An 18,369-nucleotide genomic window follows, 5' to 3' on the forward strand; every position below is an offset into this window, starting at 1 on the left:
ATACTACAGGCTGTTTTCTGCCTATGGTGAAAACAGCATGGCCGCGGAAACATTTGCAAAAGCGATCATGCGGCGCGGACAATACAATGCGCGGAAGATGATTGGCTGTTAGCAAGATTTCGCTGCTGAATGCGTGTCGCGAACGTATGCGGGAGCATTTTCGGGATGTGCGGCACTCGTCGTCATCGGGGCATTTTCCTTTATTTCTTGGCCATAGGCCAATGTTATGAAAAAGAACGCCACTGTCTACACAAAAAAGTACGGCATTCAAAAAACGGACACTCTCCCGAAAGTTATAAAAAGGAGACACGACGGTAAATCTGTCTTTTTTCCCCTGCTGGCGTTTATTTTTCGACTGACATATTTCTTCCAGACGGCTCGGATGGCGCCTTGAGTACCGGAGCACAGAACCTTGCACGGGTTTATGGGTTAGCAAGGCATTATGCAATTGTGGAAACTGTACGGTAACTCCATATCTATATCTTACTTAAAAATGTACAATATTTGTACAATACTTTACTAAATATTTCACGCATATTGTAAGACAAATTTAAATCTTGAACAAAAAATTGTGTTATACAAGTATAACCTCTTGAGCCGCCTTACCCCGTTGGGAATTAATTTCAAGGGGAGGATATGGTGAAATGCAGTGTTATAACCGGAAATCTGTGCAGAAATTGCGAGCAAACCTGCAATTTAATAGTCAAGCGAGCTGTACAAGAGTGAGATCACACTTATTTGACAAAAGAGTGTGGATCAGAGACTTGAAATGTGTGTGATCACTGGTGGTATGGGCCAGTGGCTTGTATTGATCTTGATATGATGGGGAGTGTGCGCGCGAGGTTTGTACTTCTGAGAGAGAATATTGTTTTAGTATTCTTCAATCTACAGCCTCCTAATAACATGTGGCACATCGAAACCTGGCCCTACCTTTATGTTTGTGCTTTGAACATGGACGAAGGAGTGCCGACAATCTAAGACAAACACTAAGCACCTATGTTGCAGAGGGTGTACAAAGGCAATTTCGTACTTCATTATGATCTTGCCAACATTTTGAACCTATTGAAGTATTGCAGCTTGTAATTAATCCATTCGCATGTCATGATATCAGCAATTCATTTTGGCAGTAGGGGCTGGTGCCTGCAGCTCATTAATGGACATGCTCAGTGTAGGCTCACATGACATGGCTTTGCAAATTTGTTTTGCCCTAAAGAGTTCTGAAAATATAGAGACGTATTATTACTAATGCACATTCCACCGTTTTAACAAATTTTCTACGCAGGCGAGCATTGTTTGTGAGTCATCAATGGCACAGTCACTGCAACTTGCGGCAGACGCTGGGTGCTGAGAAAGGGGGAAAAGTATTGCTGTTGGTGTCTTGGATAGCACTTAATAATATTTCTGCCATAAGCCTTGTGTGCACTGCCAGCATCATCACTTCCTTGCATTTTGCCCATCCAACCATAATAACATGCACTTGTCACGTCTCCAGCATCGTGCAAGGCCAGCATGTTTGCTGTGTCATTTCACCGCACATACAATATTCCTGTTATCTTTTAAAGTAATTTTTTATTATTTACATATATATTTATATATATTCAAATATCTTTTAGTAAAGTGATGGCTGCAGCATGTTGCATGACTGTGGAAGTGGAAGGTGTGTTTGCATCTTTCTCATCTACGTTTTGTGGATTCCCAAAACAGGCTGAGCAAGTGATGTCACTTGTTGGTTGTATTGTGTGCTGGGAGTGATTTGTATATTGCATCATGGGTTTTTGGTCAATCACATGTCAGATGGGAAGTCAATACAAGAGAGCATGCTTGACCCATCTGATGGAATTTATTATGAAAGCAGCATGGATTGCAGTACAAAAACCATATCGTTGTTCATTACGTCATGCCACGGTACAGCACTAAGGTAGTGCTACAATGATGCTGTTGACCCGTGTTATTACACAATGTACCATATTGCTTGACTACTCTATGTCAAGCATACGAGACGGCAGCTCATAATTTATGAATGACTAGCAACATCTGATTTAGCAATGCCAAAGGACTACCAGCAGCGAGAATGTCATTACACCGCAATGGTTGTATCAGGGTTAACTATCAATTGCATAAATGATCCTAATCAAGAAAAAAATTGCTGGTAGCCCAACCTTACCATCTTCACCATAGCAATACCAATGCTTTAGCATCAATTCACAGCAACGTTACAAATTTATTAATATTCACATGACACCGCATTTCCAGTTGCAATAGACAGTAACTACTGTGCACATGACATGATATCAGTGTCAGGTCTAAAGCACTGCAGGAAAGAAAGGGTTGACAATACAGTATTGACAAAATCATCATCAACAGCATAGCAGCAACAGCAACAGCACAGCATATCGTGCTTTGATATTAATAATCAGCCATCATAGCTAGCGGTAGATACGCTGCGTCGGTATTCTTTAGGTTTGACTGCCAGATGCTGTTAGATTTTGCTGTCGTTACAAAACCATTCCATGGCGCCGTCAAACAGTGACGTAATGGGGCGCATTTTTACAGACATTGAAATTTTGCTACTAAGCGTCGTTTTTGAACCATGAAAGCTTACCAACAGCTACAAGTAAGATTTTCCATCATATCTCACGCCTACCTCAATATCTTCAAAGGTGAAACATTCCCTTTAAGCAAAGCTATGGTAGCGTTCGTAAGCTCGTCGGAGAACTTTAGCCCGTTGCACTCTGATTGCCACGCAAACATGACATGCGACGCATTTAACCACATCCCTGGCCCCCTTCAAACATGGTCTGGAATTGTCCGGTGGATTGGGAGCTTAATTATGTAAAACATAAGCAAGCAAGAGATTCCCTGTCAACATTGTCAGTCTCCACATGAAAGCAAAAACAGCTAAAAAGTTGTCAGTTGTCAGCGTGTAATTTCAATCGAGGCGGTTGCGTGTAATAATGTCTGGCACCTCCAGCGTCAGGACTGGCAGGGGACATAGCGAACGTCTTAGCAAATAACTAGGCTGAGAGCCCTGCTGATAACAGCTGCAGCCTCATGTGCCATGCTGATAACACCAGCAGGCTCATGTGCCCCGCTGATAACACCTGCAGGCTCATGTGCCATGCAAATTATTTCAATAACACCTGCAGGCTCACGTGCCCTGCTGATAACACCGGAAGGCTAATGTGCCCTGCTGATAACACCAGAAGGCTCATGTGCCCTGCTGATAAGGGCGGAGTGCTCATGTGCCCTACTGATAACACCAGAAGGCTCATGTGCCCTACTGATAACACCTGCAGTCTCACGTGCCCTGCTGAAAACACCGGAATGCTCATGTGCCCTACTGATAACACCAGAAGGCTCATGTGCTCTACTGATAACACTGGAAGGCTCATGCGCTCTGCTGAAAACACCAGAAGGCTCATGTGCCCTGTTGATAACACCGAAAGGTTCATGTGCATATGCATCGCCACCTCGCGTCCCGGATGCTTCAGAAGGCGCTCACGAGGGCCAAGGAGGTTGGGCCATCCTCACCGGAGCGGCGAGGGCTCAGAGTTAATTGAAGGCGGGGTTGGAGGTAAATAATGACATTTATTTGTGTATTCAGTGCGATGCACAGTGGGGTTTCCTCAGGGTCAACCTGAATTAAACACCGGCATCAGCTGCGCAATTTGCAATAAGGAAAAGCTGAGGAACAGGTTTTAGTTTGATCAAGATAATGAGAAAGCTACGACCACAATTCTCAGAAGTTTTAATTTTGTTCATTATGCGACACGACACATCTAATCTGAGAATGTGTTGTAATGGGTCATGACATCCGTCCCACATCGATGTTCCCGCCGCTCGCGCGTACAAGGTAGCGCATCGTCGGATATGGCTCCACTGTCTCCAAAGCCAAACCCCGAACTGTGGCTAACCCAATCGATCATGTTCTGTCTAAATATGCGTCTCACAGACGTACGCAGGATTGTCCACGAGGGGGAAAAGCTAAAAAATCACCGCAAACTTAGATTACGGCGCCGCGTGTAGAAACAGCTTAAGACAACATCTGATGTTATTGATCTATTGAGTGTAACGAAACTACCTCGAACTTGTAACTATCAACATTTTCTTTAGACTCATATCGACACGTTATTGATTTCATAGGGGAGGAGGCACGTGCTCAGGGTGTCACTACGGGAGCACGACCGCGGCTCACCCCGTCGCCGGCTTTCAGAGCACTTCTGTCCAGTTGGAGCGTTATGCGTGAATTATTCCCCACTGTGAGCCCACCTGGCCTCGCACACCGGCGTCCAACCTCACCGCTCGCAGTTTTGTAAATTGGTCCCTGCCGGGCGGGAGCCATCTTCGCTCGCACGTCTGGCAAGGAGAGGGCAGTCCTCTCCGCCAGCCTGGACGGCGTCCTTTTCGAAGAAGATCACATTGGTTTTCACCGGCAGAGGCCCCGAATAGCTGCGGATGCGGTAGATGCATCTTGGCCATTCTGCTTCAGCTTAAGGTTGCATTAAAAGATCACAGTGCGACCAATAGTCGGCTGGCTACCCAGGGGTCCCATTCATGTCCAGTGGGACCTCTTAAGATGAAACAGTGACATCACAGGTCAAGTCAACAGGAGTTCTTGGAAACGAAAGTTGAGAATATGGGTCCCTGAGGAATGAACAGGATATTTCGAGCGAAGTACGCCCGAACCTGAGAACTATGTTACATTTAGTAGAAACATTGATCTAAGGCCGTCTGAAGGCCTAACAAGGCCGGCATTGGCGGTGGACCTCGCCTGACATTGAAAAAACAATGAACCTAGTTTAACGTGAGATCACTTTTGCAATAGATAAGAAGTGCATCCATCATGGACTAGGTCAAACTCAGCGGCAGTATACTTACCTCATTCGTGATCACAGTGCGACCAATTGGCGGCCGATCACAAGTGTTTGTTTGTGAAATTGTTGAACAAACCATGCGAAATTCACATTGGTTGGTCTACTCGTGCATCACCAACTTACACTGAGCAGCGATGAATATATCATTTGGTCAATGTATTTTTCCGGATTTAAAACGCCTGCGGCGTTCCTTTTAAGGATGCATACTCGATCAATGTCATGTCAATGGGGCTTCATGACGCACTCAGCTGCTGAGGCTATATGGTGTCGCCTGCCTCTCACCCTGGCAGGAAACAAGGCCACCGCGGGGAATCGAACCCCGGACCTCTGGTCTCCCGGACGCGCATTGGTCAACGCAGATGCATTAACTACTACAATACCGGCACCCCATATACTCGATCAATGAACACGGTCGAAGGAACATATCTCCCCCTCCAAACTGGTGCTTTGGGATGAATACAATATCCTACGGAGCTACGTAGATAACTCAGCCCGTCTGACGCGCGTCCCCCAGAGCACCGTCCGTTGGCGACCGTTCCCACCTCCTCAGACCGCGGGTCAAACCGGCGCTCGGTGGCGCATGCGACCCCGCCCAGCGCCGGAGGCCATCGACCCAGCCTGTCCGCACTCCGTCCCCGCGCTGGGGCGTCGACGGACCGACCTTCCCGGACAGCGCCACGCTCGGGTACCCAACCACCGCCCGGGGACGCATCGGCGTCGACTCGACGAGCGCGCCGGTCACGCTCCGTCGAGCGTCGGTGCCGTCTTGAGCGGCCGGCGGCCACGGCCGGGATGCAGCTCAGAACGACACCCAAAGATGGGCTCACCAACTCACCGCCGGCGCCGGCAGCGGCGGCGGTAGCGGTGAGTCGACAGCCGTTGCTCGCTCAGCGTCAGTCCCCCGCAAACGGGCCGAGGTTGGCCGCGGCGGTGGGGCGCGGCGCGTCCGCTGGGGACCGCCCGTAAGTCGGTCACGCTCGGCTAGGTTTTTGGTGCCGGCGGTCCCACGACGCACGCCGAACGCTGATCAATAGGCCGGCAACAGCTGGCGGTTCTGGGTCGCTGCTGCTCCCAGGGGCACGCTCATCGGCCGACCAAGCTCCGCTCCTGACCAAAACAGCTGATCCCCGGTCAGCTGTAGGCCAATCAGCTGATAACAGTCCAGCTGTTGGCAAAGCAGCTGATCACGGCCAAAGCGTTAATCGAAGTGGTAGCTCTCGGACTGGTCCAGTTTTGTCACCGGAGATGGAAATCGCCCTAATGCCTAAGATCAGCAGTAACAGCGCACGGAGCTGTGCTAGTGCTGAAGTATACCTTTTGTTTTTATCCTTTTCATACTCTTTTGTCACATTTCCATCTATACGGCTTTCCCCGTATCGCGTAGAATAATAACTTGACACCAATAGACTTTCGTTCACCATCAGCATTACAAACCAGGTAACCTTTTTGGGCTTTTCTCGGTGTGAGGTCATTTTTATACGGCACTAGAATGATGCAAGCGCCTTTATTTCGTAAAATTGATCCGAGATGTAAACGAGCCGTTGGCGTGAAAAAATCAAGACGCATAGGTATGAAGGTAGGGCATACATGACATGCTCTTCGATCAGATCTGGACTGGGAGTTTTCATCGGAGACGTAAAGACCGATGGTCAACACGCGTGCAGATTGTGAACGAAAGTTGCTGAGGCAAAAGCCTCAAAACGAGCATCCTTCGCACGAAAACATTATGAAGTGATGCAAAATTTAATAAAAGGTTGGTGCGGCGACGAGCGCACACCATACACGACCCCCATGCATGTTGGTAATGGAGTTGAGGTGTTCTGCAAAAATGGATCCCTGATACGCTGTCCACAGCAAGCATCCAAATTCGGTGATCCGAAACTCAAGTATCCCAGCAGCACAGCACAACACGTGGAGCAAGGCACGTCGAGAAACAAAAAATGGAGACGCAACGCATGAAACGGAAATCCCCGACAAGACAGGTGCCTTCGCCGATTGGTCACCTTACGCGCGGGAAAAGTGCTAAGACGGCACAGCGTGGCATGACTGCCATTCGCTGTAAGCTGAAGCGGCTACCGCCACAGTCGTCTACCGCACTCTCCTGCACCGCACATGAGGGCACAGGGTCGCCGCGGCGTGCAGATAACCCGGGTCGATGCCGTGTGGTGAGAGTGCTCGGACCGCCGGACGGCGGTGTACTGCGGCACAGCCTACCTACCCAAAAACGCGTCTCGTCTCCAATAGGCGTTTGATCGTTGCAACATGGCACTTGTCCTAGCAAAGAGCACGTGACGTAGATTAAGGCGTTTGATTAATACATAGCCTAGGACAATGATTTTGACAGCTGTTGGTTGAAAAACCCTCATCGTTGTCGCTTGCTTGCAAAACAAAACTGACGACAAGCTGTGTAACGTGAATCAAACCACACCATTTATTTATAATTCATCAGTATTTTATCAACTGCATGCATCCAATCTTCATTTTTTCCGCTTACAGGCGGTTGAGACATAAGCATCACAGCTTCGTAGAAGCGACAAAGGACACTAAGATGATCTTGGCTCTCAGTCATCTTAGAAAATTCACGTAAAATCTTAGCTGTCCAGCCCAGCAAATGGGTAGTACGGGTCAGACGACAAGAACTCTGCGTAACGCCACGTAAATTCAGTACAGTCGGAACACATCAGACGCACCCTAAGGTGGCACAGAACAAAAAATTCGTACCAGAACCTGGATGCACCAGCCGAAAAGCCATGCAGTTAAGACAGACAACACAGTATTTTGAGCCATGCGAGGACAAGACAAAGCGCAAACACCCGACTTGATTCGCCAAGCAGAACAAACGACACGGGATATGGCGGTGCTCGCACAACATGGGACGAGTCTAGAGCAGCCGGCCAGCCGCGGTGCAGGGCGTCCTCGCTTACCCGATAGTCAATGCCAACCGTCGATATGTAGGCGCCGCTTAAAAAGTGACCGTCCTTGAATTTGATCATCATGCACGTCTTGCCAACCCCAGTGTCACCCAGTAACATGACCTGCGCGCAGGCAAGGGAAGGTCAGGGTCGCTCGCGGTCTCCGTCCGAACAGGGCCGAACTGACACTGACACTGACACCGAACTGACAACTAATATGCAGCCTGCTGCCGCCCAGGCCGGTACACTGCAATCACTGCCGGCCAACGGTACAAGACAAGAAAAGAGTGGTGGCGACTTTAAAAAAAAAATATTAATGATACGGAAGACTGGAATGCCGCATGCTAATCAACGCACTGTCAGAATTCACTAAAATGAACTTTTACACGGCAAGCGAACGCGACTTTTGGCACATTGCGGCGGCAGTTAGTAGCAGGCTGACCAGGCATGCATACTAGAATGCTTAAACAACGAGGGCACAGTCTGGCTTTTATGTACACACCTACCTTGCATTCTTGGTGTGAATGGGCTAGCAAAAGGGTCACCAGCTTTGTTGAGAGCATCCTATAAGTACCGAGTGTCTGGACTATATAAGGTAGTTTAGCATGGCGAAGTTAAGACACCGACTCAAGAAGGGCTCAAGTGATAAGACAGTAGTAATAGCCTCATTCCTCGTAGAAAAACCGGGAGATGCGTTTAGATGCGTTGTATGTCGGCAATATGCCTCTATCGAAACGAATAGCAGAAGCTTACTGTAAAATAACAGAATTTACTCCTGGCACCCTGTGCAGGCAGTTAATGACAGATCGGCAATGCACATATATTAGAATGTTTAAACAAAGAGGGTAGGGCACAATAGCAGAATTTACTTCTGCTATTCGTTTCCAGAAAGGCATGTCGCCGAAATATCAGCGCATCTATATCTCCATTCTCTCGGTCTTTGTACAAGGAAAAAGGCCATTACTACTGTCTGATCTATGTGCATAATGCTCCTCTAAAATGCGCTTCACAACGTACGTGGAGCTCAGGTAATGTTTGAATCTGTTCGGAACATGGCGCAAGTTTATATAACAATATTTGTCATCTGAGGCGCATTTTTCGAGAACCACGTGTTGGAGGCCAACCGGGGCTCGCAACATCAAGTGATCGCAAAGCGCCAACCTATGGCGCAAAAACACTACCCAAAGTCCTCCTGGCTCATTCCAAAACATTACGCGGCCATTCAGTCCTGTCAAGTTACGCGAGCTTCGCAATTAGTCAGCAAAAATGCCAGTGAAACAGCGTGATAATAGAAGGAAACCCACCACTGCTCTCAAGACCCGGCTCCATCTGAGGTCGAACCACCTGGGTGTTCGTCTAACGCTACATCTCGCAGCTTTCGGTGCCTCACGGCTGTGCAGCCAATCCGACCAAAAGTTCAGACCTATTAACCAACCTACTAACCTACTAGCCTACTTATCTACTAACCAGCTCAACCGCAGCGTCGACGCTTTCATTGCGTCGAGTTCCATTCTCCGTTCACGGTCGGAGAAGTCTGCTCCACGGCAGAGCCACCCGGGCCGCTACCAGTCGTTCCCAGCTCCCCAGCATTGCTAGCTCCCAGGTGCTCCCAGGTCCCCGGCGCTACCAGCTCCCAGTCGCTCCCAGCTCCCCGGCGCTACCAGCTCCCAGTCGCTCCCAGGTCCCCGGCGCTACCAGTTCCCAGTCGCTCCCAGCTCCCCGGCGCTACCAGTTCCCAGTCGCTCCCAGGTCCCCGGCGCTCCCAGCTCCCAGGTGCTCCCGGCTCCCAGGGGCTCCTACCTTCCCTGCCTTCCCAGCTCCCAGATGTTCCCAGCTCCCCGGCACTCCCAGCTCCCAGGCACTCCCAGCTCCCAGGCACTCCCAGCTCCCAGGCACTCCCAGCTCCCAGGGGCTGCCAGCTCCCAGGGGCTACCAACTCCCATGTCCTCCCAGCTCCCAGGCGCTCCCGGCTCCCAGGCGCTCCTGGCTTCCCTGTGCTCCCAGCTCCCAGACGCTCCAAGCTCCCTGGCACTCCCAGCTCCCAGGCTCTATCACTTTCCGGCCGAACGAGCCGCGCCCGAGCTCAAGCCGACCTTAAATGGTTGATCGACCACACCCCGGCAGCTGCAATCCGGAGGCGGGAAGATAACAGTCAGAGGTCTGGTAACAAGCCGCGATCCTAGCTTAAAATGACTCAAACAGATGCCACGGAGAGTCTACTTTAAGCTCCCCACCACAAAACTAAATGCTTTATCTGCGAAAGCGTCTTATATGATTATCTGTCGCCCTTCCCTGTACCTTGGGTCCTGGCCGACCCTTTTTCACCTCACCCTCGCTCGGCACCAGGCCTTGACCTGGCGACAACCGGGGTCGCTGCAGTACCTTAGCGGTGACCTCGCGCTTGGTGGCGTTCAGATCGGGCGGCAGCGACAGCGGCTGGGCGGTGGCCTTGACCTCGGGCCGACTGCTGATGCCTGCGTAACTGGCGCGGCCGTGTGCCCTGCCCTCCGGCACCCAGCGCACCGGGGACGGTGGCTCCTCCGACAGGGTGCGTGCCACCCGGCTTCCCGCGCGCCGACGCATTCTGCCGGCCTTCAGGAACGCAGCGGTCACACCAAGGTCATGCAGAAGTCACGCGGAGGTCACAAAGAGGTCACCAAGAGTCTTGGATGGTGGCGTCTGGTTAGTACTCACGACACACAGCAAAACCTCACGGGGACGAGCGTACAGGTGCGCCCGCAAAGCAGCGGATTTGACCTCGGGTCAGTCAGGTCGGTGCTTCAGACCGTACAGAGCACCATGTCTGCACCACGCAAAACACCGCGGTGCGTGGTCGGCTGTCGGCGCGGACTTGCCCCGCCCAGTGCCCTCCCACGGGTTGACTGCGTGCCTCCCGCAGGCGGTGGTACGCCCGCAGGTGCACCCAATCTGCCGACAGGGGGGCTGTCTCCGCGCGTGCTGGCGAGGAACACCTGCGCGGGACCGAAGCGTGACGCTGCGCAGTGACGTCATGCGTCAGCGCCTTCGTGACATCATGGGTCGGCCGCGAGTCGCTGTGGCAATCAGCCGAATAATCCCGTCTCCGCAAAGCAGTGCTCAGAATAGGCGATTAATAATGACGCCTTTGCCGTCACTGAAAGGCGGAAACATTATCTGTGTCGATGGCAGCAAAGCACTGGGGACGGGACATTACTCGTTACTCGTTTTGCAAGGCATATCATTGGTACCCTTGCACATTCATTGACGGGAAAGATGGCCACGACAGGCCGAAACATCAGGGGCCATTGATCGCACGGGCGGTGCTACCTGAAGTTCTGGGGGGAGGGGGGGGGGGGGCGTTCCTCCAATTAGGTTACTTACATAAAAAGAATGAACGTAAAGCGCCCTCCAGGCCTGTAAATCATGACCCGTCCCTTCAGTCAAGCGCCTCCCCGTTATGCCTCGCTTTTCTCACAATGCCCTCCGTCCCTATTATGTCTTCCGTCCTCATCAATGATGCTTTTCGCCCTCTTCCTTCACGCTTTCCTTCCACGTTTATCATGCCTCCGTTCGCTCCAAACACGCCCTAAGCTCGCTCAATCATGTCCTTCGTCCCCTTATCAGTCTTCTTTAATGATGCCCCCATCCCCCTCAGTCTTGCGACAGTCACCATCAGTAATGTCATCTGCCCCTCTAACTTATGCCCACCATCTCACCTCAAACATACCTCCGCCGCCCTCAATTATGCCCCCCGCCGACCTCAACAGTGCCTCTGTCACTGTCAGTAATATCCTCCGCCCCTCTCACTTATGCACTCCATTTCACTTCATCATACCTCCGCTGTCCTCAATCATGCCGCCCCCCCCCCCCCCGCCGACATCGACCGTGCCTCTGTCACCGTCAGTAATGTCCTCCGCCCCTCTTACTTATGCCCACCATCTCCCTCAAACATATCTTTGCTGCCCTCAATCATGCCCTCCGCCGCCCTCAATTATGCCCCCTTTCCTCCCTGGTAACGTTTTCCCTTCCTCTCAACCACGCCTACGTCTCCATCAGCCGGCAGGACACCCGATTGGTCCTGACATCCGCGAGAGGCCGTGATTGGTCGGAAACGGAATGTTGTTAGTTTAGCTTGTCCATCCAAACATACGACTTCCCGGAAGAAGCTGCCTGCGGTCTGCAAGCGCGAGACTTTGTGTCTGCTTTGATCTCAGGCAGGAGAGGTTTTGGTCTCGTCGGAAAAAAGAACAGTGGATAAACATCCCGCCGCGTGGGAGCCATCGACCCGTCGTTGAATCTCCGAGCAGCTTCCGGGGTGTGGCGGGGCTGGTGATAAAACACGACAGGCTTTCAGCGCTGCGGAATCAACGCAGCGTAGATTAACCTGACGCGTTTTACAAGTGCAAAGCTATTGAAAATTTTGGACTGTCGGTCTCTAAGACACTGGAACACATCTCAGTGGAGGGATTGTGTCCAGTCTTTGTCGGGGTGCATCAAAACGCTGAAGCGTCACACATAACGGCGGCTACGGCGCATCATGCCCCAGACTTAACGAGCACGATCAAGTTAATCAGGGCTTGGGCAGGTCAGTAACGAACGTGGCCTCCCCTGGGGAACACCGCGACTATTTCGTAGGCCATTTGGCCGCCGGATATTACTTTCTTCCACACAGATGGCGCTCAGAATGCTGCGGTGATCTGTAAGATTAGCGCGCGTCCGGTTCGGCGTGCCTGGTCCAGACTGGCGCCTGCTTCAACGTCGGTAGGTACGGTCTCTTCAAGAGGAAAATGGATACTCCAGGTACACGCCGTATTGAAATTTAATGATGCTTTCCATTCCCACCCCGACTCTGTCAATTTTTAGCATGGAGGTGCTTTCATCTAGTTCTTCCCTAAGAGCCCCACGTTCCCTACGGGCTGAAGTCTATTCCTGAACCCTTAAGAAACGGTGCACTGGACGGCAGGCAGCGATGAGACACCGACGTTTCGGGAACACCTGAAAGCCTCGCTGTATAAATAGCGGCCTGAGGACGATTGATCGCCGGCTGGGACCTCCGGTGACAACATCGATACGCGCGAGCTTTTGGACGCCGGCGTCGCCGCACAGATCACCGGTGCAGGCCGGTGATTTATTGCCAACATAGCATAGTGGCATCCATTAGAGGCAGGAGAACTGTTGTTAGGAGTCACTGTTGGTTGGGGATGCAGGTGCATCCCATCTGCATCTCGAAAGCCAACATCAAGCATTCGGCGTTGTACAGAGAAAATGAACCCGAAAATGACATTCGTGCCGCCGCAACGTTGTCTTCTGCATGATGTTTCGCTCCCCCCCCCCCCCCATTATAAAAAAGTGCAGGCAGCTGGCGGCATCGGAGACTGCAGAACGTTGCGGTCGGTTACCAGTGAAAATGAGGCAGCTGCCCTAATAAGCCTTCTCTAACCTGCCGGTGCTGAAACAGATCCCAAGACTCGGGGACGGCACATCACATCGCCGGAAATCTTATCTACCTAATTACGGTCGTCAACAATGACCAGAAACTCAAAATGTGCTTGCACAGAGGCACCGGCCGCTCACAAAGCAAACACGCAAACACGCGCCAGGCGGCGCGGCGGCGGCTCACAGTCGCACCTGTTTTTCAGCACCCGTCGGCAGCGACGTCCACACAACACGTCTTCAGCGGGCGCCCGCCGCTCGACCTGCTGTATCGATTTTCAGCCGAAAAACACGCCTCTGACCGGCGTCTGCTCGCCGGCAGTCCGGGCGGCGGTCCTCGTCCCTCACCTGCACAGCGGCCCGCTGGCGCCCGCCTGGCCGGCCAATCAGTGCTCGGGACGCATGCGGGCGCTGCAGGGGCGGCGCCAGGCGTCGCAACAGGAGGTGGCAGGGGAGTGACATGGGGCGATGGTCGGCCGCTTCAGTTAGGTGGTCGGTGCCGGCCGCACCCGGACGGTGGCCGCCCCTCTCGGCCTCCGTGAAACGCGCGCTGCATGTGTCCCTGTTTATGGTATGATCGTCTGCAGCGAATGTCAACGCGACAATCTACGCGCGAGATCGCGAAATATTGTTGACAATGACGTCGTGCCGGGCGGTGTTTGTCGGTGATGGCGGTAGTCGTGCGTCTGATGACAAGCGCTGATAACCTCGGTGATAAGTGGGAAATTATGTGTTGATGACGTCATGGCGGCCGGGTGATGACGGCATATGGGGTCATGAGGCGCGTATGGCTGCCACAGTTCATTGATGTGAACATATCGTAAAGCGGTGGGCATATAACGCTACATGGCTGACAGACATATTCGAGTATATCAATGGAACAGCTCAAGCAAGATGAGTCAGGTTTGGCCAGTATAGTTTCACACGCACAGACATACAGGAGCCGGCCGAAAAATGTTACTGACAATTTCTTTTCATTCGCCGCTAGGCAGCTCAGTTTATTTACGCATCATCAGCAGCCTATGTCTGACAGCCAAGTCTCGTGTATTACGTAATTTATGCGCAGAATCAGCTCTAGCTTGCTTATATACAAGTAGAGCACGTCGTAATGTTTCATAATGAATATGACTAACGCCATGGACGATTTAGTCGGTCGGATTCACGTCCTCGTCTAATTTGATATCATTCACACAAGATCACGATCAGATCATTCCCTAGCCGTCGTCAGGCGCCCGTGGGTCCTGAGAAGGACTGGCTGACATTCGGCTTTCAGCTTTGTACGCGTCACAACCCGGATCATCTGCCTGGAATTGCTGAGATTCGAACCGGCGTCTTCTGATTGTGAGGACAGTGCTCTGCCGATAGGCTAAGCGGTGAGGACGATGATGGCTGAAGAACTAGCCGGGCGGAACGTGTACTTCCTAGCACACCCGACCAGGGTGATCGAACAATTAGTTCATTAATTCCGAACAATCAATCCCATCCGTCAACTAGTACCTCGTCTCAATCCCTAATTAAAACTTAAATGACTTGCACAGTAAGAAGTGCGTCACATTTGCACCACGCAAATGCTGACAGCTGAAAATAGTCAATAGATGACAGTCACCAACAAAACAAAAGAGGGGTATCTGAATGAAAACGCAAAAAACTGAGTAATGGAGCTTCAGGGTGGGATTTATACTGCAGAAACTGCAACCTGTGATTTATTTGCTGAAGCATCAGTGCTTGGGAATTCTGCGGATGCGGTGGCCAGGTGGTTTGCCTCCCGAGTCAGGCTGCCAGCCAGCACCCGGCACCCAGTCGGCACCCAGCCAAGCTTTGTTGCAACTGATGGCTGGAGCGAATACAGGATGTCGATGGGACAGGTCCTGTCGGTTGAATCTAAGCTTGGCGACGGCGAACCCGACAGCAAACTAGACTTCTGGAGGACGGTGCATGCGGATGCGTGATAAGAGGAGGGGAGGGCGTCATTCATAATGACAAATTCTGTATTGGGACACACTCTGTAAGTTGTAAATTACTTGCTTTCGTCTATATAGGTCCACCATGTATCTAGTATATTCCAGGTTAAATGACATTTCTTTTTTAGCAAGCGGCAAAAAAGGTAGGGAAATTTTCAGTCCTGCAATACACTAATTATTTATGAAACTGATTCTTAATGATCAGATACCATCAAAATAAGTGACATACCAAAGCAGAGGATGGAACGGACCACGAGTTTACTTTACAATGTTGTAAGCATCCGCACAAATGAGCCTGAATCCCCCCCCCCCCCCCCCTTAACAGTCCATCAAACAAATGCTGCAGCCCAAATGATTTCTCGATAAATTATCAAATGACTTCAGATGCTGGGACATTTTTCGGCAAGATTTTGAGAAAGATCAACGACGCAAGAAACTCCTCCGGCGAAATTTCAAAATGGATCTTGGGTTCCGGAAGTCTTGAGCTCAGCCTTCAGGAATCTGATACCGGCATCCATTTTTGGAATCGAGACACATGTCTGGTCGCAACTCCTAGCGCGGAAGTGATTTCTACCGTGAACCAAGCATGCCGCACGCCCCGGGTCAGGCATCGCTACAGGACAAGCACATCGCCAAGACCAACCTCAACAAAATAAGACCCACGCGCATACGAAAGGCATGGATCTAGATGGATGCAAAAGAAAAGGCGACACAGCCTGGTCATCTCCAGAGGATATCGAGTTGAAGTGATGACACGCTCCCATCCAATAATGTCTACCGCTCGCCACCGTCGGCATGGCTCGCTGGCCGCTGCTCCACTGAAGCCAACGTTAAATGTAGCCAGTCTCTGACGGCGTGAAATGGCCTCCGCGGTCGAAGCGCTGCCGAGAATCCACATCATCACCATCGCGAATGATTTGCTGGAGCAATCGATGCCCCATGGACGTCCGAAGACAACGGCCACGTCAAAAATTAACAGCTCAGGTGCTGGCAAATCTTCGTCACCGCATCAGCTGACAAAGAAACGTTCGCGGTGACACCAGTGAGAGACGGCGCCCTTAACAGAGGCGGCTTTGCCCCAGATGGGCTTTGTGAAATTGAACGCTCAGTTCTGGAGCCCATTGTCATGACTTTTATGCGCGTGGAACTCCTCGCGGCTTTGCTGAATGCTCCTAGTGAATGGCGTCCGACTGCCAACAGGAGCGATCAGGACGTCCATTTTAGACTTGTGAGAGTGTCTGAGCATGCGTATGCAAGCTGCGGTATAAAACGGCAGCACGTTGGTGACATAGTGGCCTGTTACTCCACAACACCGCTCCCCGCCGCCACATTAAGACAACCTTCTAGTGAATACATCAAGTGGAAAACTGGCAGTTTTCAGTTTTCGTGCTTCGTCGCCGCCTGGTCAAGCATTCCGTTCGACATTATCTCATATTTCTACCTACGCATTCGGACTAACAAAGCTGCCGACGTTTTCAGTCTTCCTGAAGCATCTCCTCTCCACAAAAAAGATTCCGTCGATCGATAATTTTTGGGTAGCGAATCGTTAGTCGTGACTTTAACCATACGATCATACAGTCATCATGCTCGGCCCATGGCTGCACTCTCCACGGAAACACGAACACGCCGCGTGCCCATCACGCATCACACAATCACACGGCATGCTCTGCGGACCTTGCGTCATACCGTGCGCAAAGGCAAGCTGTCGTTCTTCAAAATCATCACTCGCTCGTGATAAGAAAGGAAGGCTACCAGACGCTGACGAACATGCCGGTTCCAACCAGCCCGGAGGCTCCTCTCGGCCAGATCAGTGGACAGCGGTACAGCAAGTGTGGTACCATCTAGGAGACTAGCAGGGATCCCTACCGTGTGGACTGGTGGGTCGATCTGCGAGATTAACAGATATCTCTGCCGTGTGAGCTTGTGGGTCTACCTGGGAGACTAGCAGAAATCCCTGCCGTGCGGACTAGTGGGTCTATCTGGGAGACAGTCGGAGATCCCTGCCATGTGAACTAGTGGGTCTACCTGGGAGACTAGCAGAGATTCCTGCCGTGCGAACTAGTGGGACTACCCAGGAGACTTGCAGAGATCCCTGCCGTGTGACTGGCGTGCCTACCTGGAAGACTAGCAGAGATCCCCGTCATGCGGACTTATGGGTGTACCTGGGAGACTAGCAGAGATCCCTGCCGTGTGGACTGGTGAGACTGCCCAGGAGACTTGCAGAGATCCCTGCCATGTGGACTGGTGTGCCTATCTGGAAGACTAGCAGAGATCCCCGTCATGGGACTAATGGGTGTACCTGGGAGACTAGCAGAGATCCCCGTCATGGGACTAATGGGTGTACCTGGGAGACTAGCAGAGATCCCTGCCGTGTGGACTGGTAGGTCTAGCCAAAGTGCTCCAGCACATTTTCTCCATGAGAGGACGACACTCACAAAGGAGCTAAATCTGTAAAATCACGGCGGTGCGCCACGTGCAATATTTCCCAAGGCCTCCCGCAAATGTGGGCGCATGAATGCATAACCGCATGCAAACCCTGCAACTGCTCGGACTATTCTAACTTGCTATAGTCCGCGCACAAGATCACATACTCGTAAAGTTCAGTGCCACGTCACGCGACAGTTTACACCATAGATCTCATTCGCCACAGACAGCGATTTGTATAACACATGGTACACACGCGCGTACATTACACACGTATAAAACACAGGCACAGACATAGGCACGCAGATACCACATGCGCTAACCTCTGGCGTGCATAAACACTCACCAGACACATCACAGCACTCGATCGCCTAGTCCTCTGCACCCTTCGACATGGCGGCGGTCCGCCGTGCAGCTGGCGGGTTCCACGCGCGTTTGTATGTCGATGAGAGGGTCTCATTCATGGATATAAATGCCTTCCGGTGGTTGCAGCCTCCGTCTCTGTGTGGAGCGTGCAATTATTTGTGTATTGTCTGTACAATTTGGTGTGCACGGATGGGCGCTTCGCTTTGAGCGTGGTGTCTCCGTCTTAAAATACACCTCGTCCAGGCTGCGCTCTCGCCCGTGTTACTCTCCCCCTGCAACGGAGAGCGCTATGGCCTATCCGTGTGAGTGGCCAGGCGTGGTCAGGCCACACAGCATCTACATTCCCCAGTGCGCGGCATCGTCCGTAGTTCACCCACACCGCCTTACGTTACAGCGTGTGGCTGTTTGGCCATGCGGACG

At 51.7% G+C, this 18,369-nt stretch overlaps 1 protein-coding gene across 1 annotated transcript in view; it reads right to left on the reverse strand.

Annotated features, from left to right (window-relative positions):
• Positions 1-18,369, reverse strand: part of LOC119095682 (ras-related protein Rab-37) — a 61,195-nt gene that overhangs the window by 15,559 nt on the left and 27,267 nt on the right. Inside the window, exons 4-5 of the mRNA XM_037218537.1 lie at positions 10,169-10,378; positions 7,799-7,909 (exon numbers count right to left, since the gene is read on the reverse strand). Coding sequence (XP_037074432.1) covers positions 7,799-7,909; positions 10,169-10,378 — 321 coding nt within the window. The remainder of the gene's footprint in view (positions 1-7,798; positions 7,910-10,168; positions 10,379-18,369) is intronic.

Source organism: Pollicipes pollicipes, unplaced genomic scaffold, assembly GCF_011947565.3.
Source record: "Pollicipes pollicipes isolate AB1234 unplaced genomic scaffold, Ppol_2.1 Scaffold_4219;HRSCAF=4965_pilon_pilon_pilon, whole genome shotgun sequence".
NCBI classification, from domain to species: Eukaryota; Metazoa; Arthropoda; class Thecostraca; order Pollicipedomorpha; family Pollicipedidae; genus Pollicipes; species Pollicipes pollicipes.